The following is a 27,105-nucleotide window of genomic DNA, read 5'->3' as shown; positions in this document are numbered from 1 at the left end:
AGATTCTGTGGACTACCCAGTATCCCTTTTTACACACCTTTCTGTTTAAACTAACCGAGCTATTTTCTGTTGTCTTCAAAGAACCCTGACCTGTACATTCCCTGATACCCCAAGTCTACAGAGGTCTCCTATCTTCCGGTCTCTTATGATCTGATGTCATTCAATTTAGCATTTTACATATTACAGATTTTGTTTTATAAGCACCTGTCTTCTCTTCCCAACTACAGTTCCATCTCCTTGAGGGCAAGGATCACACCTTAAGACTGCTGGTCCCAAGCAGTGTTTGGCATAGTGCTGGGTCTACTTTATGAATTGATCGGATGACCATATAATTTATCATCCAAACCAGGATACTGTGGAGAATGCAAAATGGGCACTATTATTAATTATACCAGGATAACAGGTATAAACCAGGACCATCCCAGACAAACCGAGACATATGGTCATACTTTGGCACTGGTAATTGATGCCTGAGTAAAAAGTCTGAAAAGTAACGTAGTCAAAATGAGAGAACAAAAGAGCAATTCTGGACACCTTAGATGTGGTAAGAATCATCCATAAAACTTTAATCACCAGAGCAATGATGTCACATCGGGTAGCCAGTGCACCCACATAGGACCCTCTCTCTCACCCCAATCCCTCCCCAAAAGGGTCACAACAGAATAGCAGTACTACCAGAAGAACATTCAGACTAAAATCTCCTCAAAGGCCGAGACCATATTCATTATTTCTCTCTCCAATATTTAGTCCGGTGCTTAGATAATATCATGTTCAATAAGTACTAAAACATATCCTAAGAAGCCAGGCATTACCTGTATGTTCAATCTGTGAGTAATTCAGGCTGGGGGGCCTGATTCTTTTTCTTGCCCTCAGCCATTCCTAGCTCTGGGAGTCTGCCCGTGGCCTTGCCTCAAGCTCCTTCTACCTGCTTCTCCGACTGTCGGCAAAGGATGCAGAGAGGAAGGGAAAGTGCCTGCCCAATCCCACCCTATGATGTCTCTTTGTGAGTGTGCACAGCCATGTAAAGAACATTTCATGGGACTTCCCTGGCGGTCCAGTGGTTAAGACTTCGCCTTCCAGTACAGAGGGTGTGGGTTCGATCTCTGGTCGGGGAGCTAAGATCCCACATGCCTTGTGGCCAAAAAACCAAAAACATAAAACAGAAGCAATATTGTAACAAATTCAATAAAGACTTTAAAAATGGTCCACATCAAAAAAGAAAAAAAAAAAAAAAAAAAAAGAACACTTCATGTGTTCTAGCTGCTCTAACCCAGGCCAGAATAATAAAAGGAGGATACAGGTAAAAAACCTCAACACCAAGCACATAGTAGAGGCTCACTAAACAGTAGCTATTATTATTATCATCGAGGCACAATTAGTTCCTTGATGCATGCAATTCCCTTCCCCATGCCCCAGCGACAAGCCTCTGGAGGGGGAAAATTATCGTCAGCGATCGCACAGTTACTGATGCAAGTGAAATGAAAGCTAATTGTTTAGCATCAGCTCGCTCTGATGATACTCTGAATGGTACTCAAATTGGTGCATGGAAGGTATTGCAAACATACTGAAGACCTTTTGAACTGACATAATCATACAAGTTCAGCTGTGATGCCCAGTAAAATACAGCTCAGGGGCATAGAATAAAAGCTGTGTATCTAGACTGTGAAACCCAAATATGTCCTAATGGATCTGCAAATGAAACTAATTAGAAGCCATATGAAAGGAAGAAATGGACTAAATATTAAATGTGCTACAGTTTTAATTGTGACAACAACTTAACATGTGGGCAATGAAGAATTCAATATTATATAAAGTTAAAAAGGAAAAAAAAAAAAAACAACTAGGAAAAATTGCTCGGGATTGGAGCCAGTATCTTGGGGGTGGAAGGAAAAATCGGAAGGAACACACCCTCATTTACTTCTAACACGGTTAGCTGATCTGTTTGAAATTAGATCCACTCTCAACTGTTTTAACTTAATTGTTAAGCCATTTCTTAACCTCATGAATGCAGTTTTCATGCGCTTTCAAATCTGGCCCTGAACTAATAGACCCTTTCACTTCAGTAGTTTTGGAAATGAATGTTAGATGGAGAGGAAAGCATTTTAACAATGCTTTTCTAAGGGTCAAAGCTCTGAAAATATAGTATAGTTTGTACATAAAACTCAGTACACCTGAATATCCTGCTGGCCCTTTGTCTGGTAATGAGGCAAACCATGCCACCCTTTAAAACTTCTGCTTCCTTTCTGAGGGCAGCTGGCTCTGTTGGTGCTGAGCTATCTAACTGCTCAAGTGAATCCATTATTAGGATCAAAGTCCCAGCAGATGAGAAGCAGGTGGCAGCCAGGCACCCTGGGGCAGTCCTCCCTTCCCGTGTGAGAAACAGGGTAGGCCCAGGTCTCCATTCTAGAATATTCTCCTTTCAAAGGGGGCACAAGGAATAAGAGGAAGAAATGCCTGTCAGTAAGAACAGCCAGTGCTGTAAGATTGTTACTGAGCCTCTTTCTGTGAATTTGTCATTCTCACTGTGTGGAAGAACCCCTAAGTGATTCTGGTTTCATTTGCCATTTTGTAGGAAACCAATGGCTGACGGTCATAACATTTGAAATGATAAAAGATTATGCAATTTTTACCTTCACTGCTTGAAGTAAAATGATGCCCTAGCATGTATCACAAATTAATAATGATAATTATTATTAATTATCAGTAGCCAACATTTACTGTAACAGTAGCTGACACTTCTTGATTGCTAAGCCATTTCCATGTAAATCCTATGAAGTGGGTACTATTATGATCCCCCATTTCCAGAGGCAAGAACTGAGGTAGAGAGAGGTTGAGTAACTTGCCCAAGGTCTAACGCTTGTGGTGAAACAAGGATTCAAACGCAGGTGATCAGAACCCAGAACCCATGTTCTTATTTGCTATACTGTGTTGTACAGTGACGACCAATGGAAGCAAAGTACCACTTAGAAAATTAAAGTAAAAATATTAAAATAGAAGCCAGTAAATCACTGATTTTTAAAGGTATACTTACTGAATCCCTTTATCAAATATCAACATATGTACTATGCACTGGGCACGCTGTCCACATTATCTAATTTAATCTTCTGCGAATTAGTTATGCCCATTTTACAGATGAAGACAGAGACTGAAGAAAGTGTGCTGTACAACATCACAGGAATTGTACTTGTAATCTGAACCCACACCTGACAGGTTCCAAATCTCGAGCTCTTTTCACAAAGCCACGCTACCTCTTCTTTCTTTAAAGCAATTCTCTATGACTAGGAATAAAACTAATAAGAGGAAAACTTTGGAATAAAACTGACTACTTTTAAGTTTAGAATTAGGAGAGAATTTTCTTCTTCTCTCTCTTCTGCCAGGCACAAAATAGCTCTGACTTCTTAAGTATCGATCCTAGAAATGGGAGGATTCAAGTGATCTGTTATAACATGGGCCATAAAAGGAGAAAGAACGTCAGCAGTAAATCTGGTTCGTCTTTACCAAGCAGCAGTAGTGCTCACATTCCCATGTATTCCTAAGGCAAACTCACAACTCGAACCACTTTTAACAGAACACAGAGAAGAGGATTAATACTCTCCAATTTCTCATCACTTTCTTTTTCTCTCCTTTTTTGTACCTAGTGTAAGCTTCTCTGTTATATAAAAGGAAACTGCTGTCCAGAAGTTGTCAAATAAGACTCCTGCAACTCAAAAAGGAAAGGTAGTATAGGCCTGGGATTAAAAACCCAGGCTTGATCCCACACCCATCAGGATGGCTGCCACCAAAAAACCAGAAAATAATCAGGGCTGGTAAGCATATGAAAGAAACTGGAACCCCTGTGCACTGCTGGGGGGAATGTAAAACGGCATAGCCACTGTGGAAAACTGTATGGTAGTTCCTAAAAAAGTTAAAATTACCATGTGATCCAGCAGTTCCACTTTTGGGTGTATACTCAAAAGAATTAAAAGCAAAATCTCAAAGAGATATCTGTCCAACCACATTCACAGGAGCGTGAGTCACAACAGCCACAAGGTGGAAACAACCCAAGTGTCCACTGATGGATGAATGGATAAACAAAATGTTGTATAAATACACAATGGAATATTATTCAGCTTTCAAAAGGAAGGAAATTCTGACACATGCAGCAACAGGAATGAACCCTGAGGACATTACGTTAAGTGAAAGAAACGAGGCACAAAAAGACAAATACTGTTATGATTCCTCATATGTGAGTTCAGAGACAGAAGGTTGGTTGTCAGGGGCAGGGGTGAATGGGGAGTTGTTCAGTGGGTATAGACTTTCAGTTTTATAAGATGAAACAAATGGGTTCTGGAGATGGGCTGAACAACTTGTGAATGTACTTAACACTACTGAACTGTGCATTTAAAAGTGGTTAAGATGGTAAATTTTATGTTATATATGTATGCTACCACAATTCAAAACCAAGGACACAGGCTTGGAAATTGGTATGACTGGGAAATAAATCCTGGCTTGCCTCTCCCACCTTCTAATTTTGTGACTTTGGATAAGTTGTTATTATTTATTGAGTTACTGATGCTCAGATTCCTCACCTCTGAAATAGGGATAAGAATAGTACCTGCCTCACAGCATTATGGGGATACTGTGAGTGAACGCGTGTAAGATACAGTATTTAGCCCATAATAAACACTCCATAAATACCGGCTTTGTGTCATAGCAGTAGGCGTGGAGTCTTTAGCCAATGGCAATGCAGAGTAGGTACAGAGAGAGGAAAAATCCCTTGCAATCTCTCCAGAGGCCACATGGGGTGGCATTTGTTCCCTTAGGGGATTTAACATGGCCCGGGGTTTGGCTCACAGCCTTGAAAGCTCAGAAACTCAACCGCCCAGCATCTACAGAAGGGATCACGTGGATGGGACTCAGGAGTCCAGTGTATAAAACTGGAACGCCAATTTATAAACAGCACATTTACAGGGGGCTGAACAAATCTGTTTTCTTCCTGCAGGAAGGCAGATTTGCATAGGAAAGGCAAACAATATTCAGAGGGTGGCCTGGTGATCATGGACTCAACAAAGGGAAGGAAATGAATCACGTGTATAATGGTACCAGGCTAAGGTAACCAGATGCATTCATTTCTAAACAGGGATAGTTTTCTGACTTTTTGAAGTCCACCGGCCAAAGCAGCCTCTTTTCTGGGACACAGGTGTTTTCTGCCAGTGTTGGCTCTGGACCTTCCTTGTTTTGCTTGCATGTCTGACCACTTCTATCCTCTGGCCTATTGTTTCTCTGGCCACTTTAATGCCTTCCATCAGGCTGCGGTCCACTCCTGTAGGCCTAGGAGCCAGTCCTCTCTATAAGGTAATTCTGCCTGTCTTTTCTTTGACCAAAAGGGTATTGGGTTTCATACAGGGTAATATTATTCAACTCAGGTGCTAGAGCAATATAGACTTTCACGTATTTTGTTTAACAGCCTAAGAAAAATCATTAGAAACATTCATTGAATTTCTATATACAGTTAGGCAGTAACCATCAAGATATATTGCTAAGTGAAAATAGCAAAAGTATCCACCATTTATCTAAGAAGAAGGTAATAAAAAGTATGTAATATATATAAATGTTTACATTGTTAAGACAAACCACTGGAAGAATAAACTGAAAACTAAAACAAACAAAAACAGTTCCTTAAATAGGTAAGAAAGGAAACAGGGTGGACATGACAGGAGTAGTAGAAGTTGGGCTTCTCAGAACACTTTTGTAGGTTCGATTTTGCAAAGTATTTTACATAATTATGAAACAAAATTAAGTGTTAAAAATTCAAAGAAATGGAAAACGAATACTCCTACTTATGTACTGATTTGTTGGTATAACTATATGAAGAAGAATTATTTCGGGTGCCTTTAGAACCGTTTTTTGCCTGTACATCCCTAGTGGGATGCACTCTATGAACAAAAACAGCGGAAAAACCACCACCACCACCTAAACTGCTTTCAGTAATCATATTGTTGGTGATCGTGTTGGTATAGTTATTATTAGGCAGTTACGTGAATATTATAGGATAAAACAAATGAATAATTACGCGGTGTTACTGTGAACTGGGATGGAAGAAAGAAGTTACAGGTGCAAGACAGAAAATTTCAGAATTTGACCTGGATGGGAGCATTAGTATGAATTGAAAAAAAAAGGGGGGGTGGATTTTGTAGCTCCACCTGCTGAAAGGTATAAATATAATGACCAATTAAATAGTCCACACTGTAGGCTCTAAATATCATTTGTTTAACTAAAAGAAACCAAGGCTCCTTAGAGACATGGCTGATTCCCGGGCTGGAGCAAAGAATGAGCCTAGAACATCTTGTCACATCAAAAAGCAAAGTAACTATCAAAGACTTCAGGAGCTGTGTCAAAGGATTGAGGAGCCAATTTGATGAGCTTCCACTCTCCAAAAATGCAACTACTTGAGCACCAATTAAATATAATAACTGCAATGGATAAAACCATATCAAACATGCAAAATCCATGAGTTTATAATAATACTAAAAAAACCCTCATTGGCTACTTTTGGAGGATGTTACAGAATCAACTCAAATTTTTAAAACTGGTAAACAGAGAGAAAGACATCAAGCCTTTATCTCACCTTTCCTGTCAGAAATGTACCTCAGGGTAAACAAAAATGAGTAAGGCTAAGTTTCTCTTCATGGAAGTGCTTTTAGCTAATAAATGAGGAAGGGGAGACAGAATTAGAACGCCACCATTTTGAAACCCCTAATGACTCAATGAATCTAGGCAATGCTCATCAACCACTGACACATAAAGAGAGGCAACCAGACATTCTATGCCTCATAATGGAAATGCACAGCATCACACAAAGTAATCTTGTCAAAAACCCAAACCTGAATCTGACTAAGCCTCTAAATCTAACTACCAATTTATAAAACAAGTGGGGAACCAGAGAAGCCTGTATCAGAGGATACAATTAGCAAATTCCAAACTGTGGGAAATGCTGCAGGACAAACAACCTGGTTTCTTCTACAAATAAACTGCAATACAAAAAGAGAAAAAAAGAGAGAAAAGGGAACACCGATAGATTAAAAGTGACTTACAAGACATACTAACTAATTGCAATGAGTGGACCTGATTTGCCTTCTGATTCAGACAAACTGCTTAAAACACTGCAAAATTTGAACACTGTGTTGACATTAACTGGATAAAGAATTGATGCTAATTATTTTAGATTTCATACTGTATTTAAAAGGAGTCTTCATCTTTCAGAGATATTTTCTGATACATACCTCGATGAAATAAAATGATAAATGGGATTTTCTTCAAAAGAATCAGAGGCGGGATGGGGGTGAATAAGAGCAGAGATGACATAACTGTTAAAGGTGAGCGATAAGTAGGTGGGATAATTATACTAGTCTCTCTACTTCCGTATATGCTTGAAATTTTCTGCAATAGAAATTCTCCAGAATAGAGTTAAAGCAAAACAGCTTTTTGATCCTACTCTTTGATGATGGCTCTCAGATGATTTTTCATATTATCAAATAGTCATGGATTTTGGTACAGGTGACACTAGGTCCTGTTTACCCAAAGATTTTCTTCAGATGGAATGCCTGAACAGCACAGTAATTTTCCAAGAAACATGAATTGTATAAAAAAGATCATCACATTAAATTGGATGTGTTAACACAGATTTAGGTTCCACGAGAGAACATGGTAAAAATATCATACTCTTAAAACATCGCAAAACTGTTTTTCCCCAAGTTCCTACTCTTTTGGCCCCTTTCAGTAAACATACTGTTTTTACAAATATCAAACACTCCTTCCCACTTGAGAATCATTTTCCTGGAAGAGGGGCTCTCAAACCTCAGCCTGCATCAGTATTACCTGGACAAGTTGTTAAAAAACAGATTACTGGGTCCCTTTCCCAGAATTTCTGGCTCAGGCCTGGGTTGGGGCCCAAGAATTTGCATTTTAACAAGTTCCCATTTATCGCTGATACTGCAAGTCTGGGGACCACACTTGAGAATCACTGTCCTGGAACGTCTATGAAAATTTATGTGTCCCCTGCTTCCTCCCATCTCTTCTCCCCCCTAAGAACAAAGTTGCCTGACAGTTTCCATAGAAAAGGGCATGATCTATCCTTTCTTTGATTTATATTTATCCCTTTGAACTCTACAATGCCTTCCATTGGATAATTATTACATAACCTTTTTCTGAAATTAATTACCCTTAAATGATATTTATTTTAAAATGTTCCCTATTAGGTTAGAGGTGGCATTTTGGCTCCCACCTTCCTTAAAAATAATCAGACTAATTTTGTCTCTCTATCCTATTCGCCCCTTCCCCTCTTCCTCCATTCCTCTAACTGAACTGAAAAGAGGAATAGTAATAACCATAAAAAGATATTACTATATGCTGTTTTTATTAGAATATCATTTCTGAGAGGACAGTAAGCTTTTGACTTTACTATAGCTTTCCTTTCCCACCATGTTATGGGCATTTATGTAACTATTATTATTTGAAAATAACAAGGCCTGATTTCTATTAATATTTACAGTACAGAATTAGAATTCAAAGTCCTGCCACAGGGTATGCATTCAATCCATTTTTGTCAAATGAAATATTTCAATCACAGAGTCTTAGAGACAACCGAGGTCCAGGGAACCTAAGTGACATACAAAAGGTCAAAGAGTCTGTTACTGCAAATGCCAGAATCCTATAATCCAGATCTCGTAACTCACACCCAGCCTGTGCTTCTCCTCCTGGTCTGTTGTACCCCTCACCAGTTTTATCGAAAGAGGTCAACAGTGCCTAAAGTGAGACAAAGTAAGTCCAAAGTAGCATAGGGCTAAAATACTTAAAGAATAATCCTAAAATTCTCAATTAAGGAAATACATTTACTATGGAAAATAATTTTTTTTTATACAATATTTTGCTTTAGATGCTTTGGCCTTTCTAGGTTTCCTTACAAAGTGTGTATGAGGAGGTTATTAGTCTAGAAAAACTCAGAAAAAGCCTAGAAAATTTAAGAAGACAGAAATTCTGACGGGATTGGTGTCTCTGGCACTGAATAAATTACCCTAATAGATCACCCCCACTCCAATACAATGTGCACTGCATGATCACAAGACCAAAGCTGATAGTACCACGGTCATCTGCAGACTCTGCTCTTTCTAGAGAAGCTAGATTTGGGGGAAAGGGAAAATAACCACTTAGTAACTATTTACTACGTCCCAAAAATAGTTTTAGGTGGTTTACATACACTATTGAATACATTCCTTTCAACAACCCTATGAAACAGACATTATTGTCACATTTAACAGACTAAACTAAAGCTCGGAGGAGTCACAGGCCCAGGGTAAACTGGCAAGTCACAGATGCAAACTCAGGTGTAACTGCTTCCGGGGTCACACTTCATCCACAGGGTGAGGCTCATTTTTTCACTAAAGAGTCCCAGCACCTCTATCAGTACTCAAAGACTCAAAATGTCTGAGACAGGATTATAACCTCTATCATCTACTTCTAAATCCTAGAAAAATGGAAGCTGTTCTCCTCCTGCTTAATTTATTTTGGTTCATATCATTAGCAAAACCATTTGTAACACCAGGACAAATTCATTAAGGAAGGACTTTTGACCCTGAGTTTGGCATGTCTTTAAAAGCAGACAAATAATGAAGCGTAAAGCTATGTTCATTAATTTACATGAAGTCTCAAATGGTGATAAAGGACTTGCCTGATGTTCCCCTTAATGTAAATGCCCAAATCAATATTCCTAACCCTTTGGCCTCATGCATGCGATCAAACTATAATTCCCAGAGGCCCAGAAGGGCCAGCAGTCAAATGACCTTTATCCTCGTCTCACCTAGGGCTTTTGGGTCATCCCAGCTCAGAGGAGGCCTGTTGAGAGAACTGATGACACCATTTCCCAGGCTGGAGGGAGGCAGCGGAGAATAGAAAAAGCTGTCCCATGGAATTTAAATGGGGCTGCCCCTTTAGAAAGCAACATTACAGTTAAGGAACCAGTGAAAGGGTACTGCTTTTCCTTATTTGTGTATTATTAATGTGATGTTTTAAAATACCACCCTTTTCTGGATGGACCTAGAGTCTGTCATACAGAGTCAGAAAGAGAAAAACAAATACCGTATGCTAACACATATATATGGACTCTAAAAAAAAAAATGGTTCTGAAGAATCTAGGGGCAGGACAGGAATAAAGACGCAGATGTAGAGAATGGACTTGAGGACACAGGGAGGGGGACGGCTAAGCTGGGACGAAGTGAGAGAGTGGCATGAACATATATACACTACCAAACGCTACATATATACACTACCAAACACTACTATCTAAAATAGATAGCTAGTGGGAAGCAGCCGCATAGCACAGGGAGATCAGCTCGGTGCTTTGTGTCCAACCTAGAGGGGTGGGATAGGGAGGGTGGGAGAGAGACACAAGAGGGAGGGGATATGGGGATATATGTATACGTATAGCTGATTCACTTTGTTATACAGCAGCAACTAACACACCAATGTAAAGCAATTATACTCCATTAAAGATGTTAAAAAAAAATACCACCCTTTTCAATAGGCTTACATGAAGGAATTAAAGCAGGCAGGGTCTTGAAATAATAATTTGCCCACCACTGCCATTTGTCATAAAATCCTTTTCACTGTGGCGATTTAAAATCAACCTTGTAAAACATACCGTGAGGAAAAACAGAAAAAAAATTTTTAAAAGCCACTTCCTTTAAAAATTTCTGAAGTAGTAGTTAACATGTCAAAAGCCGAATCTTTAGCAATATAATTTAAATGCTGGATTACACTGTTCCTTCCTGGCCATCCATCCAAAGCCCCACGTATGATGTATGATTTTTTTCTAAACAACAGCAAACATTAACGGTTATGCTCATCAAGTGTGAGAGTTCACTCCTGGTTGAGCAGGGTGACACGCTTGGCAGGGTTTGGACAAAGGCTGGCCTACGTCACTCCATAATCGGTCAGATGGCTGTACACACGGCTTCTTCACGTGTCCTCGTCAAGCTCATGAGAGGTGTCAGTCACATTTGGATTCCAGAGTCCACCAGCACAATAAGCGAGAATATAAATAATATGAACTTCTTTGTCATTAATCCTAAAGCTTAATTAACATGCCCTTGACATTTCTTTTGAGGGAAAAGATAATACATATATTAAAACAATTTTGGAGTTATATAGCCAGATAAATATCACTCATCATTGTTCTGAATGTTAAGTCATCGCTATATACTTTTTTGGGGAGCACTTAACAATTGTGTTGAAGAAAGGACATCAAATGATGCTTAGAAATGTGATACACATTTTCATTTCACACTCCATCAGCTTTTACAGCTGTAGCTCAATGAAATGTAAGAGAGAGCTTGGCAAACAGCCGTATTTACCAAGGTATAAAATAGGGGTCAGGTTACTTTTTTATAGAAAGAAAAAAATGTTTAATTTTCACTCCACATTACTCAAGCAGATATTCAGCTAACACCCTAGAGAAAGGCACCATAACCACATATACTGACATGGTTTAATGCCTGTTTAACTGTATGTAGGTTTTTACTATATTACAAACAGCTTTGCAAAGCACAAAAATTATCCTTTCCTTACCCCCTTCCACTCAGGATCTACTGACACAGAAACATACTGGATCAGATCATCTTCCGTGTTAAATCTTTCACCTGAAAATAATGGCTTTTGCCCTCTGTTTCTAGCCTAGAAGCAGAAACAGCTTATTCCCTTCACAGGCAGAGAAGCAAAGCTATAGGCATCAGCATAAATGCATCTTTCTAATTCAGATTTCAATCTGTCAGAAAGGATTAAAGCCTCATGCATACATAAAAAGGGTACTATAAATGATAACAGAAACATGGTGGGAAATCACTGTGCTTCCAGAGCTGCTGTTTTACTAGCAGGGTAGAAAGGAAAAGCATCTTCTACTCACCTCTGTTAAACCTGAGATTTCTCCTTTTGCTAATGGTTTGCTGATGGATGGCGTGTATACTTTGGCATCTGAAACTGGCTGCCCTTTCATAAAATGTTTTCCTGATTCATAAACGTTCACTTCGACCATTTTCCCCATGAATGTGGGGTTCTTTGGCACTAAAACCTTAAAAAAAATTAGAGAAGGCTTAATTTTTAAAAATAAAATTTTATCTTAGAACAGTTTTAGACTTACAGAATTGTTAAGATAGCACAGAGAGTTCGTATACCCCAGACGCAGTGTCCCTCTTATTAACGTCTTATGTTGGTATGATACATGTGTCACAATTAATGAGCCAATATTGGTGTATTACTATTAACTAAAGTCCACACTTTATTCAGAGTTCCTCACTTGTCCCTTAATGTCCTTTTTCTCTTTGGGGATCCCTTCCTAAGTGGGCTCTATCTTCCAGATGCTCAAGGACCTGGGGATCTCGCAGGAAGGGGAGGCATTTCTGGGAGGGGTAAGGGGCTACAGACAGCGCTCTCTCCTTGTGGGATGCCTGTGGTCCTAGGGCACGTGGAAGGCAGGCCTGGAACCGCCCGAGGCATCAGCCAGTCACTCTTGGACAGGCCTTTGATACCCTGCTCTTGGCTGTCCCAGGCAATGAAGAAAACTGGGACAACACCGATGAAAGCCTTATACTTTTAATACCTTCCAGGTTCGCTGTCAGAGTCAGGATTTGAGCAGCCACTTCAAATAAAGGCCCGCATGTTTGGGTACATATGTGTGTGTGCAAGTGCACATGTGTGTGTGTGTTTTGGGGGAAGAGGAAGAACATTTCAAAGCCACCTTTTCAATATTCCAGACCTTGGTGTTTGGAGCTAAATGACTCCTTTAACTGATGGCTGTCATTCATTTCTTTCGCTCTGTTATGAAAAGCATGTATTTGTTAGTTCTACCTCCATGTAGAAGCAGGCCTCTGAAGGGTACTTTGGCTGGCTCACAGGAAACTGTCAGATGGTCCCTTTCCACCAGAGATTACTGACGGAGGTACTTGTTTACCTCGAGCAAATGTTTCCCCTCCTCTTGGACTTACAGGTAGTTTGTATGTATTATGTCTCCCTCACACTTCTATTTCAGTACTTGAGCTACTTGCCAATCTTTTCAAGTCATAATCCAAAATAAATAGACTAATTCTAATCCAGCAATACTTTGATATCTAGATACAATCTTCTGGAAGTCAACTTTTTGTAGAAAAATAATTCCCATGAAATCTTTGATATGCTTGGTTGTAGAGACCAAAAAAAAAAAAAAAAAAAAAAATCAGATGAGAGCCAGAAGTTCCACAGCCAATTTCTCCGAGAGGCAGAAATGGATCTTGGTCTTTCTGAGTTTGATTTTTTATGGCCACTGAGTACACTGCTTCATCAAAGTATAGGAAGAAAAGTCACCTGGGTGGTGGATTACTCATGGCAAGCAAATGGACTAAAAGAGCTTTAGTATCAGGATATGAAAGCCCTTTTAAATCAGTTTTTATAAAACAAGAAAATCTCTAGAGCAAACTATCCCTGGGAGATCTGGTACTATTCTCAGGGAAAATAACTCTCCTTGATCTGCTGCCTTGATCTGAATGAAGGGCTCAGTGTTTTTTTCCCTCCGGTTTTAATAATTGGAAAAAGCTCGACTGCTTTAAATTGGAGGAAACAGCTAATGAGGCATGCCATCGCCTTTAAAATGAAGGGGAAAAAAGTTCCCTGCTGAGGCGAAAACCCAGATGGCAAGAGAAAGGAGAGGAAAGAGGCAACCGAAATACAATCAAGCTCCTCCCGAGGGCTGAGCAGAAGTTTGGCCTGAATAGGAAAATGGCCCTCTGGAGTCAATTACTGAGGTGGAAAACGGAGAAGACAGACTCAGCTCCAACATGCAGTGTTCGGAATCCATCCTCAACTGTAGTCTCTACTGGGGACCGAGCAGGGCACCTTCAGTCCAGGCCATGAAAAGCTCCCCCGCTTTCCCTGAGGACCCAGTGCCCAGTCTGAGACGATTCCACGTGGACCATCCACGCTGGAGGCCCCTCCGGCTCCTGCTTCCCTGCTTTCTAACATGGGTGGTCGGCTTCCCTTGCCCATCCCTTACGTGACTTGCCCAGGCTGGCCTGAAGAGCCTTCCCAAGCCATGACCCACAGAAAAAAATTTCACTTGTCATTTGATGAGAGTAGGAAAAAAAAAAAGAAAAGTAGGAAAACTCACTTGATATTAAGAAAAGCGAATACGATCCAGGGATGACCCATGCCTGGAAACCCATAGGATTTCACCCTATGCCCTTATGAGAGTCTCTGACCTGGAGGAGCATATGACACCTCCTCCTTGGCCCTTCCCAAGGTCCACGGCCCCTGAAGGAGGCACTGTTTTCTTCAATCGCTTTTGAATTGCTGTACCACCTGGGGTAGTGGAATCCCAAATGCTGAAATAGAAGTCTGGCTGCTGGTGGGGCAAAGCATGCTACTTTAACGGGCAGGGAGTGGGGAGCCCTTCGGGTTGGCCTCGAACAAAACTCTCATAGTGAAGTTGGTTTGATCCTTACGCTGGTCTCCAGAGTTGTTCGCAAGACTTGAGTTGAGTCCAACGAACAGACTCTTTTCCCTTTGCCCCCAGCGTTTTTTATCAATGTGGAAGTTAAAAAAACCAAAAAAAACCCCAAAAAACAACACCTGAAACTAAACAAAACTAAAAAAGCCAACCAACAGACCAACCAATCAAAAGCCTGTGTGAGTGCTGTGACAGGGACAGGGAATCCCTGCCCTTCCAGGCTGATGTCGCCGGTACAGACATCCTTCCTGTCTTCTGGACAGAACTTTCCCCTCCACGTTGCCAGGCTGTGGGGATTTTGGCAGTGAGAATTGCCTGTTCCAAACTCCGCAAAGCCAGAGGCTGGTCCTGTCAAAGATGAATGAGGACTAAAACACACTTATTCCTTTGTATAGAATGTTTTGGAGATTAAGCCACAAAGATAAGCCCCATGTTAGCCTGGTTGGCTTGATGCTATAAAATAGCCTTCTTGCGACAAGATTCTACACCTCCCCCCTGCTTTAAGTCTCTTTTGCTTAAATTGATTTACTTTTAGAAGTCTTTCTCATTTTGGAGAAACCCTAAGAACATGGGATTATCTCTTACCTGCTCATAGAATCGATTGTGTGCAACATAAAACTTGGAATCAAAAGATTCTTCTGTGACTAACACTCTTTGTCTCTCACCAATCTGTGGAGAGAAGGGGAGAAAAACAGGAGAGATCAGGGCAAACACCTGAGAATCCAAAATAAATGCCAACCCAAATAGTTATGGACCAGTAAGTCGTGTCTTCTTGAATTTAAAGTAGACTCCAGATTGCTAGCTACTTAACAGCCAATACAAGAATCACTGATTCAAATTTCCAGAAAGACATTATTATCTATGTAGTAATATAAAATTAGTGTAGAACAAAATCTTATTTTCTTACAGAACTATGAAACAAAACTTGATCTTATTTCCTTCTTCAACATAAGTTAGATAATTAAGGCTTCTAAGACATACAAAAATCTTCTAAATATCACTTTGTTTTTCTTGAAACAAAGTTGCAAAACAAGCCAGAACAAGCTGCTTCTAATCCAAATTCATGAAAATATTTTGGCAATATGAAAGTGGTAATAAACATTAATTTGAGTTATGAGGGATGTAACACTAAAGAAAATACCTTAAAAACTAGTCATTAAGTCCCTGTACCTAAACATTTCTCACGTTACATGCAATTCTGAAATTATGATTAATTCAGTTATTTACTTGTTATATACGTTTTCTCTGTCATGGGCAACTGTCTCTTTTTTGTTGCAGGCATGACCCCATATTCCTTTTATTTTTTTAAGAGAAAGACAGCAAAAATAGGGGACTGTTAATTCTCTACAGGATCTATATTTACGACCTAAGCATGCATTTTTTTTTTTTTTAATTTTTATTTATTTATTTTTGGCTGTGTTGGGTCTTCATTTCTGTGTGAGGGCTTTCTCTAGTTGTGGCAAGTGGGGGCCACTCTTCATCGCGGTGCGCGGGCCTCTCATTATCGCGGCCTCTCTTGTTGTGGAGCACAGGCTCCAGACGCGCAGGCTCAGTAATTGTGGCTCACGGGCCTAGTTGCTCCGCGGCATGTGGGATCTTCCCAGACCAGGGCTCGAACCCGTGTCCCCTGCATTGGCAGGCAGATTCTCAACCACTGCGCCACCAGGGAAGCCCTAAGCATGCATTTTTAATAACCAAGAAGTTAAATCAGCCAAAACGTTGGTTAAAGCAATGCGACCATTTCAAAATAGTCTACTATTTCCAACTTCATTCTACTGTGAAATGCAACATTTAAAGTATCATTACTTTTTTTTTTTTTTTTTTACAACATGGTCAAAATGTCTGATTTAGCAAACCAGCTGTATTGGATAATTGTGCCTGGAATCATTTTTGCCATTGCTACTTGATAAATACAACCCTCTATGTTAAAGCACATTGGCAAGATTTTTTAAACGAAATCCCTATTCTCATATGTAGGGACTTGTCACCATGTTCAGGCAGTTACCACTCAGGAAACATAAACACAGCTGCACTAAATAGACCACCTAACAAAAAGAAAAAAACAAGAACACCAAACTCTTCTGTCCATTATACAATGCCAATACCTAAAAACACCATAAGTTGCTCTTTTTCACTCTCTCATTCAAATGTAGCCCCCTTAGCCGAAGGTTGTAAGGTTTCTAGGATACTTATCAAACACTTAACTTAGTTCACTCCTTGAAAACCAGTGAAAAGTTCCCGCACTATTGTCTCTTTTAAAGATCAAGGAGAAACAAAAGAACAACTCCCAGCTTCTACTTTGAGCTTTAATGGTCCTGTTTATTAAAAAAGACTGATGAATATTGGGTTTCACTGAAGTATATTCTACTGGAAGGAAACTTAGAATGTTTGCACACATTTCACAGTGTGAGTTGCTTATAACTTAAGATAAGTATCTGTCAATGGTTCTTAAGGAAATCTGCAATTACACTTCATCTAACATTAAGTTTTCAGGAAATTAACAACAATACGAGAGAGCAGAGCCACTGAAAACGTATGCCGCTTCTTTCCTCTTGTTGGAATTAACGTGGACAGTTGTAGTAATCATTTTTGGGCTATTCCATTTTATCTGGAGAGAATAACGATGACAGTAATATATACATATTGAGTTAGAAAGACTTGCTATGTTTATACAGTAGAGGGCAGGGCTTTTGATCAACCATCAGAGAACTATTTGTATGTGAGTATTTAACTATTATTTGCCAAAGGGATTCAGGAAAATTGCTACGGGCAGTAATTTATAGTGGCAAACACCTCTCCAATCACCCTTTTGGTCCCCTCAACTATGGATTCTGTCTCATTGGTGAGGCTCTTAAAGTCCCCCAGAGGCTACTGAGCAAAAATGAACATAAGCAAGATAGGACTTTGATGAAAAACTGACGCAGTCTATCCCCAACCCCTAAAAAATCCAACAAAAACAAATAATAAATGCTCTACGCAGTACTTTTTTTTTTTTTTTTTTTTTTAAATTAATTAATTAATTTATTTATTTTTATGGCTGTGTTGGGTCTTCGTTTCTGTGCGAGGGCTTTCTCTAGTTGCGGCAAGCGGGGGCCACTCTTCATCGCGATGCGCGGGCCTCTCACTATCGTGGCCTCTCTTGTTGTGGAGCACAGGCTCCAGACGCGCAGGCTCAGTAGTTGTGGCTCACGGGCCCAGCCACTCCGTGGCACGTGGGATCTTCCCGGACCGGGGCACGAACCCGTGTCCCCTGCATTGGCAGGCGGATTCCTAACCACTGCGCCACCAGGGAAGCCCTACGCAGTACTTTTTTTTAAGAAAGAAGTTGCAATGAAGTGAATTATCAAATATGACCTTTAAGAGAATCAACTGTTTCAAATAACCTTAAAAACAACAAGGAAGTTAAGGAAGGGGGGGCGGGTTTCAGCTGGAACTCTGGAAGAGGCAACTTTGCCTTGGTGACAATAAGGAAACTTATGGGCCAAACGTATTATTAGCCTCAAATGTTTTTTCAAATGAGCCACCTCCTTACTCTCCAATTATTTTCTCCCCAGCCCCACACGACAACCCAGTATGGTTAAAGACCACATAACAAGATTTAGGATAATCATCCTGATTTACCTAAGAATGCCTCTGCTATCCAGCAAGGAAGTCCTGTTCTCAGAGGAAAAAGCAGGACTTCAGGAGAAAAAGGGCAACCGTTACCCTTAGGCCACTAGGACTACAGCCACCCAGCTTTCTCTTATGCTAAAGGCAGAGCTAATCCACTAAAGCAGGGGTCCCCAACCCCTGGGCCACGGACAGGGTCGCAGAGCAGGAGGTGAGTGGCGGGCGAGTGAGTGAAGCTTCACGTGCTGCTCCCCATCGCTCGCATTACAGCCCCCCAATCCGTGAAAAACTGTCTTTCACAAAACTGGTCCCTGGTGCCAAAAAGGCTGGGGACCATTGCCCTAGAGGGACCAGTTTGTCTTAGAGAACGATGGGTGTACACTGTGTCTTCTCTGAGATTCTGCAACATCTACTCTCTGCTGACATGCTGATATTCTGCTGAGAAGGCGGCTTCCTGGGCTACTCACCATCCCTGTCCGAACCTTCCCTAACAGCTGGAACCTCCGGCAGGAAGGCAAGGTTACATCGCTGGCTTAAGACAAGCCCTTTGAAGAGGAAGTTAACAACAAGACTGCTTGAGTAATTTAAAAAATGAACAGACTCCCAGTTCCAAAATTCTCAGTTGTCATTCATGGTAGATTTGGTCTGCTCACAAGGTTTCAGATGAATATGTACTCTAAATCCAGGCTGTCTCTTTTTTTCACAGTAACTGTATGCTTAGAGCCCTCTGCAAATTACAGGTACTTTCTTGCTGCACTTAAAGTAACAACGTGATCTTAATACCCATCAAGAAACATTTACAAAGTCTTTCATAAAGCTATTCAGTGACCTGAACCCGAAGAATCCTGTCAAAATCTTCCCAACAAAGCCCTTTTTAAAATAACCTCTTTTCCTTCTGATTTTCTTTACAGGTATATAATTTATAGCTGATTAAATAAAATGCTTCTTTAATTTCTAGAGCATTTTAGAGTTTAAGAACTAGGGCTGGGGGACTTCCCTGATGGTGCAGTGGTTAAGAATCCACCTGCCAATGCAGGGGACACAGGTTCAATCCCTGATCCAGGAAGATCCCACATGCCACAGAGCAACTAAGCCCATGCACCACAACTACTGAGCCTGCATTCTAGAACCCGTGAGCCACACCTACTGAGCCCGCGTGCCTAGAGCTCGTGCTCCGCAGCAAAAGAAGCCACCGCAATGAGAAGCTCGCGCACCACAACGAAAGTAGCCCCCGCTCGCCACAACTAGAGAAAGCCGTGAGCAGCAACGAAGACCCAACGCAGCCAAAAATAAATAAATAAATGTATTAAAAAAAAAAAAAAAAAGGGGTTTCCCTGGTGGCGCAATGGTTGAGAATCTGCCTGCCAATGCAGGGGACACGGGTTCGAGCCCTGGTCTGGGAAGATCCCACATGCCGCGGAGCAACTGGGCCCGTGAGCCACAACTACTGAGCTTGCGCGTCTAGAGCCTGTGCTCCGCAACAAGAGAGGCCGCGATAGTGAGAGGCCCGCGCACCGCCATGAAGAGTGGCCCCCACTTGCCGCAACTAGAGAAAACCCTCGCACAGAAACGAAGACCCAGCACAGCCATAAATAAATAAATAAAATAAAATTTAAAAAAACAAAAAAAAAAGAACTAGGGCTGGGAATACAACCCCCTGCACTTTTATGGGAAACTCAATTTCCATTTACAAAGCTTGACTTTCAGGACATTTGTCAGGACTTTTCAAAGTGGCTGTCAGTCCTGGTACCTACTATAACAACCTAGATGTACTTTGTAATTTATTCATCAGATGTCAGTGAAGACAGTGGCTTTTCCAAGGACGTGCAGAACTTCACTTAGTACATTTTAACCTGACTTCATAAATACATTTTATGAAAAATGAACTATAGAAATAGTCTTGTGAAAACCTTCCCTCCATTTCACAGATTGGGTCACTGAAGGAAGAGAAGGTACAGAAAAAGTCCACAGGTTCCTGCATTACCGCTGATCTCACAGAGGTGATGGGAACTACGGCTCCCACCATGAAAGGAGTGTAGTAGAACTTTCTAGGCTTTGTTGAAAAGATATGAGAAAAGCTCTTATGCTTTTTTTTTTTTTTTTAAACCACAAAGGGAGAAAAGAAAGACCCTATTCCCCTAAATAGACAAAGAAGGTAAGAACATGAAGGGAGCTTAGCAATCTCTGATTTCACAGAGAGGAAACAGGTCCAGCAAGATGCGGTGATTTGCTCAGTGGCAGAAAGAAGTCTTGGAAGCATTCCTGCTACTTGATGTCTCCTATTTAATTGCTAGCTGCAGAAAACGTACAACATCATGGCTCTGATTCTGCAGTGCATGGCTTTTCCTTGAGCAGAGAAACATCTGTGACAAACAAAAAGCAATGTTTTTTTAAAATTCAATTTGGGGGTAGATTTTACAGTACATTACATAATCAGCTTGGCTGTGTTATTTGTGTCACATCTATGCTTCAAATTTCCCAAGTGCCTGAAGTGGTGAGAAACATCACTTCTAACCATATGGCCAGATAACACACAGAAAACACACACTTGCATTAAAAAAGCAGTGGTTTCCAACAGAATTTGGTTGCTGAATGAATGTTCATTCAAGCACATTCTATTTCTCCATTTGTCCTAAAACAAACAATACTCTGTATGGCTATTTAAGGATTTAAAGAGAGAAACTAAAAAGAATTGCTTCAAGACAGGCAGACAATACTGAAATTTAACAAAAACATTAAGAGTACTTGGGCTTTTACCTTTAACCCAGTAAGAAATGTTACTTGTATAAGTATTCCTTGAACTAGAAGAAGCAAAGAGTTTCTTTTAAACCCATATATGGCTTTAAAGTATAAATTTTATGTAAATCTTACTTTTAACTAGTTTTTTTTTTTTTTCCCCTTCTTCTCACTTTTGTTTTACTTAAACAGAAAGCCTGAGGTGTGGCTTTAGAAAATAACTGCAATTCACTTTCTACTCTGAAGGGTTAGGTTAGAGAGATTTTAATTAATTCAGTATAACCACTCAGAGTATCCAAAAAACATTCACAAAGGACAGATATATATTAGAAGACCTGTGTAAGAGAAATATTTATTTCTTGAAAACAGTTATAAGAAGGTAGAGGAATTATTTTGCTTCCCCTGAAAAGTTTCTAGCAATTAATTTTTCTGTCCAATTGCCTTAGGTGGAAAAATACAGATTTAAAACACACATATCAAAAGCTCTCATAATTATTTACAGCACATTCCTAATAAACTTAAATTTTATCTATGTTTATCCTATACAGTATTCTGACATGCTACTTCTGCAGCTAAGTTTTTTTTTTTTTTTTTTTTAATTGTAGATAATAAAATACAATTTTTCTACCTGACTGGTTTCTGAATGCATGACTCTGGGAAATGTCAAATGTCTTTCTTTACCTCCAGTCAAATTAGTTTTTTTTTTTTTTTTTTTTCCCCTAAGCTGCCTGGAACATGTTAAACACAAGGCTGTGACCTTAAACTCTGAAATAATATTTCTAGTGTCTGTGCAAAAGCCTGCCCTCACATACACCTTTAGACTTAATTACTGCAGTGTAATGTTGCCAGTGAACCACTGTAATTACACTTGGAGAAAAGTATGGTCTTGTTCTTTCCTAGCTAATGAAAATGATAACCTTTCCATTTTGATTCATCATTCACAACAGGCAGAACATGCGAGGCTGGGTCTCCACGGTATACAGTAATTTTCCTGACTGTTTATGCACACTTCTGTTTTCTGGCCCTGCAGAGGCTGGAATTAAAGAAGCAGGCATACTTAACGCTAAAAACAGTCAACAGTAATAATAGCAATACATTAAAATTTAATATCATCCTTACTCCACAACGCCATTCTATAATGAAATAGGGCCATGACACAGGAATGTGTGTCAAAAATGATGATAGCATAGAAAACAAGTAATGAGCCTCTAAGTCCATCGTATTCAAAATGCTTGCCATCAGTTTACTGGTCTACTTAAGGATTCCTGAGAGAAGATGTGGGACAGTTCATTGTGAAAGGGGCTGGACTTGTATCCGACTCTTAAACAATGACAGGAAATACATTCTATTAGATTTTTTAAAAAACACTATCCTCTGTGTGAAGAAACACATATTCTTTAGCTATAACTATTATTAGAATTAAATGTGTTCAAAAGGGAAAGAATGTTCCTTTGAGGTAGAATATCCATACCTCTAAAGTGTTTATGTTTATCTAGTAATTGCCATAAGTATCTTAGTGGCTTTATTATTCCTTCTTCACATTTCAGAAATAACCTAAACACCAAAGAAAAACTGAAAAACAATTTGGCTTTTTGAAAGTCCTTCCTCCCAAAGCAATGATGAAAGTTACAAAGACCAGACCCAAGGTGGTTCTGTTGAATCAAATCAGACTACGAAATTTCTTCTAACAATGGCCCTTGTGCTTTTGTCTTCAATTGTTGGCTGGTTTCCTTCTAGCCATGTGCCCACCCCAGTAAGAGAAAGGCAACCCAAGGGAGGCTCTTCCCAGTTGGAGGCAAATGCCATTCTTAATAACAAAGCCATTTGCTTCTGCTGGTTGACAGCCAACAATAACAGTACAGTAACAGTGCTTTACTGATCTGGTAAAAGTCATTCTAGACAGCAAATACGTACATGACAAATGCTGACCTGATCCCTTTGCAGCATTAGAGATCTGTACCTGAGAGCTGACTGAACTTCCAATTTGAAAACCAGCCACGTTTTAATTACCTGCCTGTACATTTTTGGTATTCTAGAACATTCTCTTGACAAACTCCAACAAGTTGCCTTTCCTTATCACAGACTCGGCGCAAGTATGTTACCTCTATTTTTTCCCAGACTAGGCAAGCTCTATAATGCCCAGGCAGTATAGGAAACTGCTCAACATCTAAAACTACCAAAAGCCCTAAAACCAGATGTTGCCAGTAATATCTATTCAAGAGGTCTTGTTAATGGGATGACCAAGTGGGGCCAATATGGGATATGTATGTGGAACCCTTTTTTTAATTAAAATTTCAATTCCAAGATTGAACAATTATCTCCATTTGCTTCTACCTTCCTGATCTTTTCCCACTGGTCCCTATCAGTCATTACTCAGCAAGTCTGGGCCAATTTTCTTTGATGAGCTTTTCACATAGGCACGAAGGTGACCATCCTTGTATCTTAGAACTATTGAACAGGCTACCTTCTTGGAAAGTGTCTTTAGAATTTTCACTGATGACACAATAAATAATCCAAATTACAAACTCAGACAGGCAGCTGAGTTTTAGAGAGAGATTTAGTGTTCATGTAATCTAGTAATGTGCAGTAATTACTTGCCAACTCACCTCACAGTTGCCCAAAGCCCTCATTCCAAAAGCACTGAGCACCAGGCACCTTCAGTCTCCTATGCTACCAAATACTCTATCAAAACAGTACAAGACTTGGAAGAATTCAAAGAAAGATTCAGACATTTGGAGAGAAAAGGTGTGGGTGTGGTATACAGGACACCTAATTTTCTTTGGGGGGAAAGAAGGCTTCTTTTCAAATACTAATTTATAGAAGAAGATGGACAGGTTCTAGCGTACTCAGGCTCTAAATGTGAATTTTTTGAATTATGAATTCAGAGCTGTGTGGGTGGTGGAATTAAAAGATCATTTAGTTCAAAGGCTTCCTTGATAGCACAGTGGTTAAGAATCCGCCTGCCAATGCAGGGGACACAGGTTCGTGCCCTGGTCTGGGAAGATCCCACACGCCGCAGAGCAACTAAGCCTGTGCGCCACAACTACTGAGCCTGCGCTCTAGAGCCCGCGAGCCACAACTTCTGAGCCCACGCCTAGAGCCCGAGCTCTGCAACAAGAGAAGCCACCTCAATGAGAAGCCCGCGCACCGCAACGAAGAGTAACCCCTGCTCGCCGCTACTAGAGAAAGCCGTGTGCAGCAACGAAGACCCATAACTTTAAAAATGGATTTTATCCTGACAGTTGCTTTTAGGCATGTGGTAAATTAATGAATTAATCTAAAGCTGCACCATCCAGTACAGTGGCCACCAGCCACAAGTGGCTGTGGAGCACCTGAAACATGGCAAATCCAAATTGAGATGTGCTGTGAAACACACACCAGTGTAAAACACTTACCAGATTTCAAAAACTTAACATAAATAAGAGTATAAACTAGCTCATTACTTTTATATTGATTACACGCATGTTGAAATTGTAAAAATTAATCAACAGAACCTCAATGAAACCTCAATGAAATTAGAGTCGGGAGGCCAGAAGGGGAAGTCCTGTGTTTTATGAGGATTGCAGAGCCCAACAGGAAGAAAGACTTTCTCTTCTTTCCTGGCAAGAGCTCTGCTAATGAGAGACCAAAACAACTCAGCCAATGAAAAGCCACAATAGTGCTTTGAACTCTCAATTCCTCCAGTGAACTCTCTGCTTACTATACTCATCCTAAGTTCCTTTCCCCCTCTTTAAAAGAGTTCTCCTCTCCTTGCTGTGTGGGGACTTGCATGTGGCTCACTGTGGTTGTAGACCCCAAACTGCAATTCTCTGTTGATCCGTCATAAACCCATTTTTATTGGAGAAACAAATGGCAGCCTATTTCTTGTAGGTCAACAAAATGATGATATTTCTGATATATAAATAAAATATATATTAAAATTAATTTCACCTGTTTTTTACTTTTTTTTAGCATAGCTACCAGAAAATTTAAAATAACATCTGTGGTTCATTTCCACTGGACAGCACTGCCCTAAAACATTATTAGGTAGTTTAAAAAAATTTAACAGAAATCCCCCCTTTCACTATTTTAAGGACCAGATTGATCATTTAAAATTTTTTTTTTAAACTCACCACAAATACCCTTAAATTTGCACTAATCATGTAAATGAAATGCTTTAATTTTAGGAAAGAATGCATACATATCTATAAATTGTTAAAGGCAGGAATTTTGAACTGCTAAAGTTCTCTTTTTGACCTTTAAGTTAATCTTGTTTCCATTTTTCTGGTCGACCCTAGCCTCTCCAAAAGCTTAAGGCATGATCAACTTGCTTATTGTTTTTCGGGGAATCAGGCAACCAAAGAGAGGCCATCTAAATTTCCCAATCTGTCATTTCCCATTTTGTGTGGCTGCAAAAGCAAATGATGTTTGAACTTAAAAGGCAGAAACAGACCATTCTCAACTTCATTTTTTAAAAAGCCAAAATGAACGTCCAAAATATGTACCACCTTCGGTAAGATAAATCTTTTGTTACCAACTCTATTACCAGAGAACTCAGCATAGATGTGAGCAATAAATAACACGTGCAGTACACCCACCATCTTTCAACCATTTGCCAGTCCGGATGGAGGCAGAGGAAGCAGAATGGATTAAGCAGAAATCAAAGACATCCAAGCTCTAATGGTGCCTAATTAGCATAACAAAAGACATTGCCACAATCTTTCAGCAGCGGGCAATACATCTCATTAAAGAAGACTGAATAACAATTATTCTCTCCTGCTCCCCCCCCCCCCCCCCCCCCCCCCGCCCCAACCCCTATGCTTCTTGGCTTAGCTCTGGGAGACCCTGAGAGCTGGGCTTGAGAGCTTCTGCTTTCTTGGCCAGGCATTGCGGCTGCAGGGAAAGAGCCCACTTGTATTACTGTGCACCTGCATCTCAATGCTTTATTCTGCTTTCCTCTCCTGCTGTGAAAATGTAGCTTCTTCAAGCACACCAAGTCCTACTATGCGGTTTATAGGTATATAATATTGAGAAACAGCAATGATGACCTAAAAAATGAATACCAGTTCCCCCTAAAATATCTTTATGTAAAGAAAATGATCTATTTGTTTCTCTTCACTTATTCTGTTTTTCCCCTTTGATATTACTACCCTGTCTCAGAGTTAATGAAGCTAAATTGAAATTCGACCAAATTTATCGCAACCAGTAATTAGCCCTGAGTATGTGCGCATGCACGTGTGCACGTCTGCATGAACGCACACACACACACACACACACACACACACACATATACATACATACATCATGGAACTTAAATGAGAGCAGTCTGGTTCAGACCTATCCTCTCTCCCCATCTCCTCTTGATGATAGACAACTGAGAAAATATATGAAATTCAACACAAGGAAATTGAGGTTGCAGGTGAACACGTGGGTAGTTGTTGTATAAATTTAAACCAAGAATAAAAGATTCCACTTAAACCAAGGATAAAAAAATATTCTTCCAGGGTGATCACTAAGAAAGATGAAAGCTTCAAGTAATCCTATGTACTTTTTCATATCAATCCACTTTGGGGGAAGGATTGAGTGGGGAGGAGAGAGAAAAGGATGCAGTTATTTAAACCAAACAATTTCCAGTTCTGAGCTATATTTTTTGATCAGTAACCTTTCAAAAAGGAATCTAGTTATGAGGGCTCCTTTGATTTTTGTTTTTTAATGGTCTCTCCTGCCAAACATAATATTACAGAGTCTATGTAAACCCAAACACTGCCATGTCTGTGAGCTGCCCTAGGAAAAGCTGTTGACCACAGGGGTGGCCAGGAACCTCTGCAATCGTTAGAGAGACTCAAGAGCAAACACTGAGCCAACGCACTGCGTAGCCGGGAAAGCCTACTGAACCTACGTAGCGCGCCTGGATTGTCCACACTGCTGCAAAGTCGCCGCCTTGCAGGAACTGAGAGACCTTGAGAATGTTCAGGTCATTCACATCACAGGCAGCAGACGTGCGGCGAGACATTTTGATGCTATACACAATCTGCACATGGCAGCACACAGTTAAAATAAAACTTGAGAAGTTACTTAAATCTTAAAAGGCCCTTCTCTCTCTGGTGAACTACTCAACATTCAAGAGCTGGTTTCCACCTTCCACCCTTCAGGAAGAGTGAATTTTTAAAAATCCTCCCTCCCACTTCTCCTGTTTAATAGATCACGCTGTTTTTGTTTTTTAACTTCTTGCCTATTTCCACCTTAAAGTTTTGCCAAAAAGTAGTATTCAAACA

General features: G+C 40.2%; 1 protein-coding gene across 2 annotated transcripts in view; it reads right to left on the bottom strand.

The window, feature by feature from the left end:
• The window catches only part of CDKAL1 (CDK5 regulatory subunit associated protein 1 like 1), a 648,187-nt gene that overhangs the window by 21,886 nt on the left and 599,196 nt on the right, over nt 1-27,105 (bottom strand). For both annotated transcript variants that reach the window (XM_059940691.1, XM_059940692.1), the window contains 2 exons: nt 15,092-15,175; nt 11,936-12,100 (listed from right to left, as the gene is read on the bottom strand). In XM_059940691.1, the coding sequence (XP_059796674.1) occupies nt 11,936-12,100; nt 15,092-15,175 (249 nt within the window). The remainder of the gene's footprint in view (nt 1-11,935; nt 12,101-15,091; nt 15,176-27,105) is intronic.

The sequence above is a fragment of the Balaenoptera ricei genome, chromosome 11 (assembly GCF_028023285.1).
Source record: "Balaenoptera ricei isolate mBalRic1 chromosome 11, mBalRic1.hap2, whole genome shotgun sequence".
NCBI lineage: Eukaryota > Metazoa > Chordata > Mammalia > Artiodactyla > Balaenopteridae > Balaenoptera > Balaenoptera ricei.
Note: the sequence above shows the minus strand (reverse complement) of the source record. Positions and strands in the feature narration are given on the sequence as shown.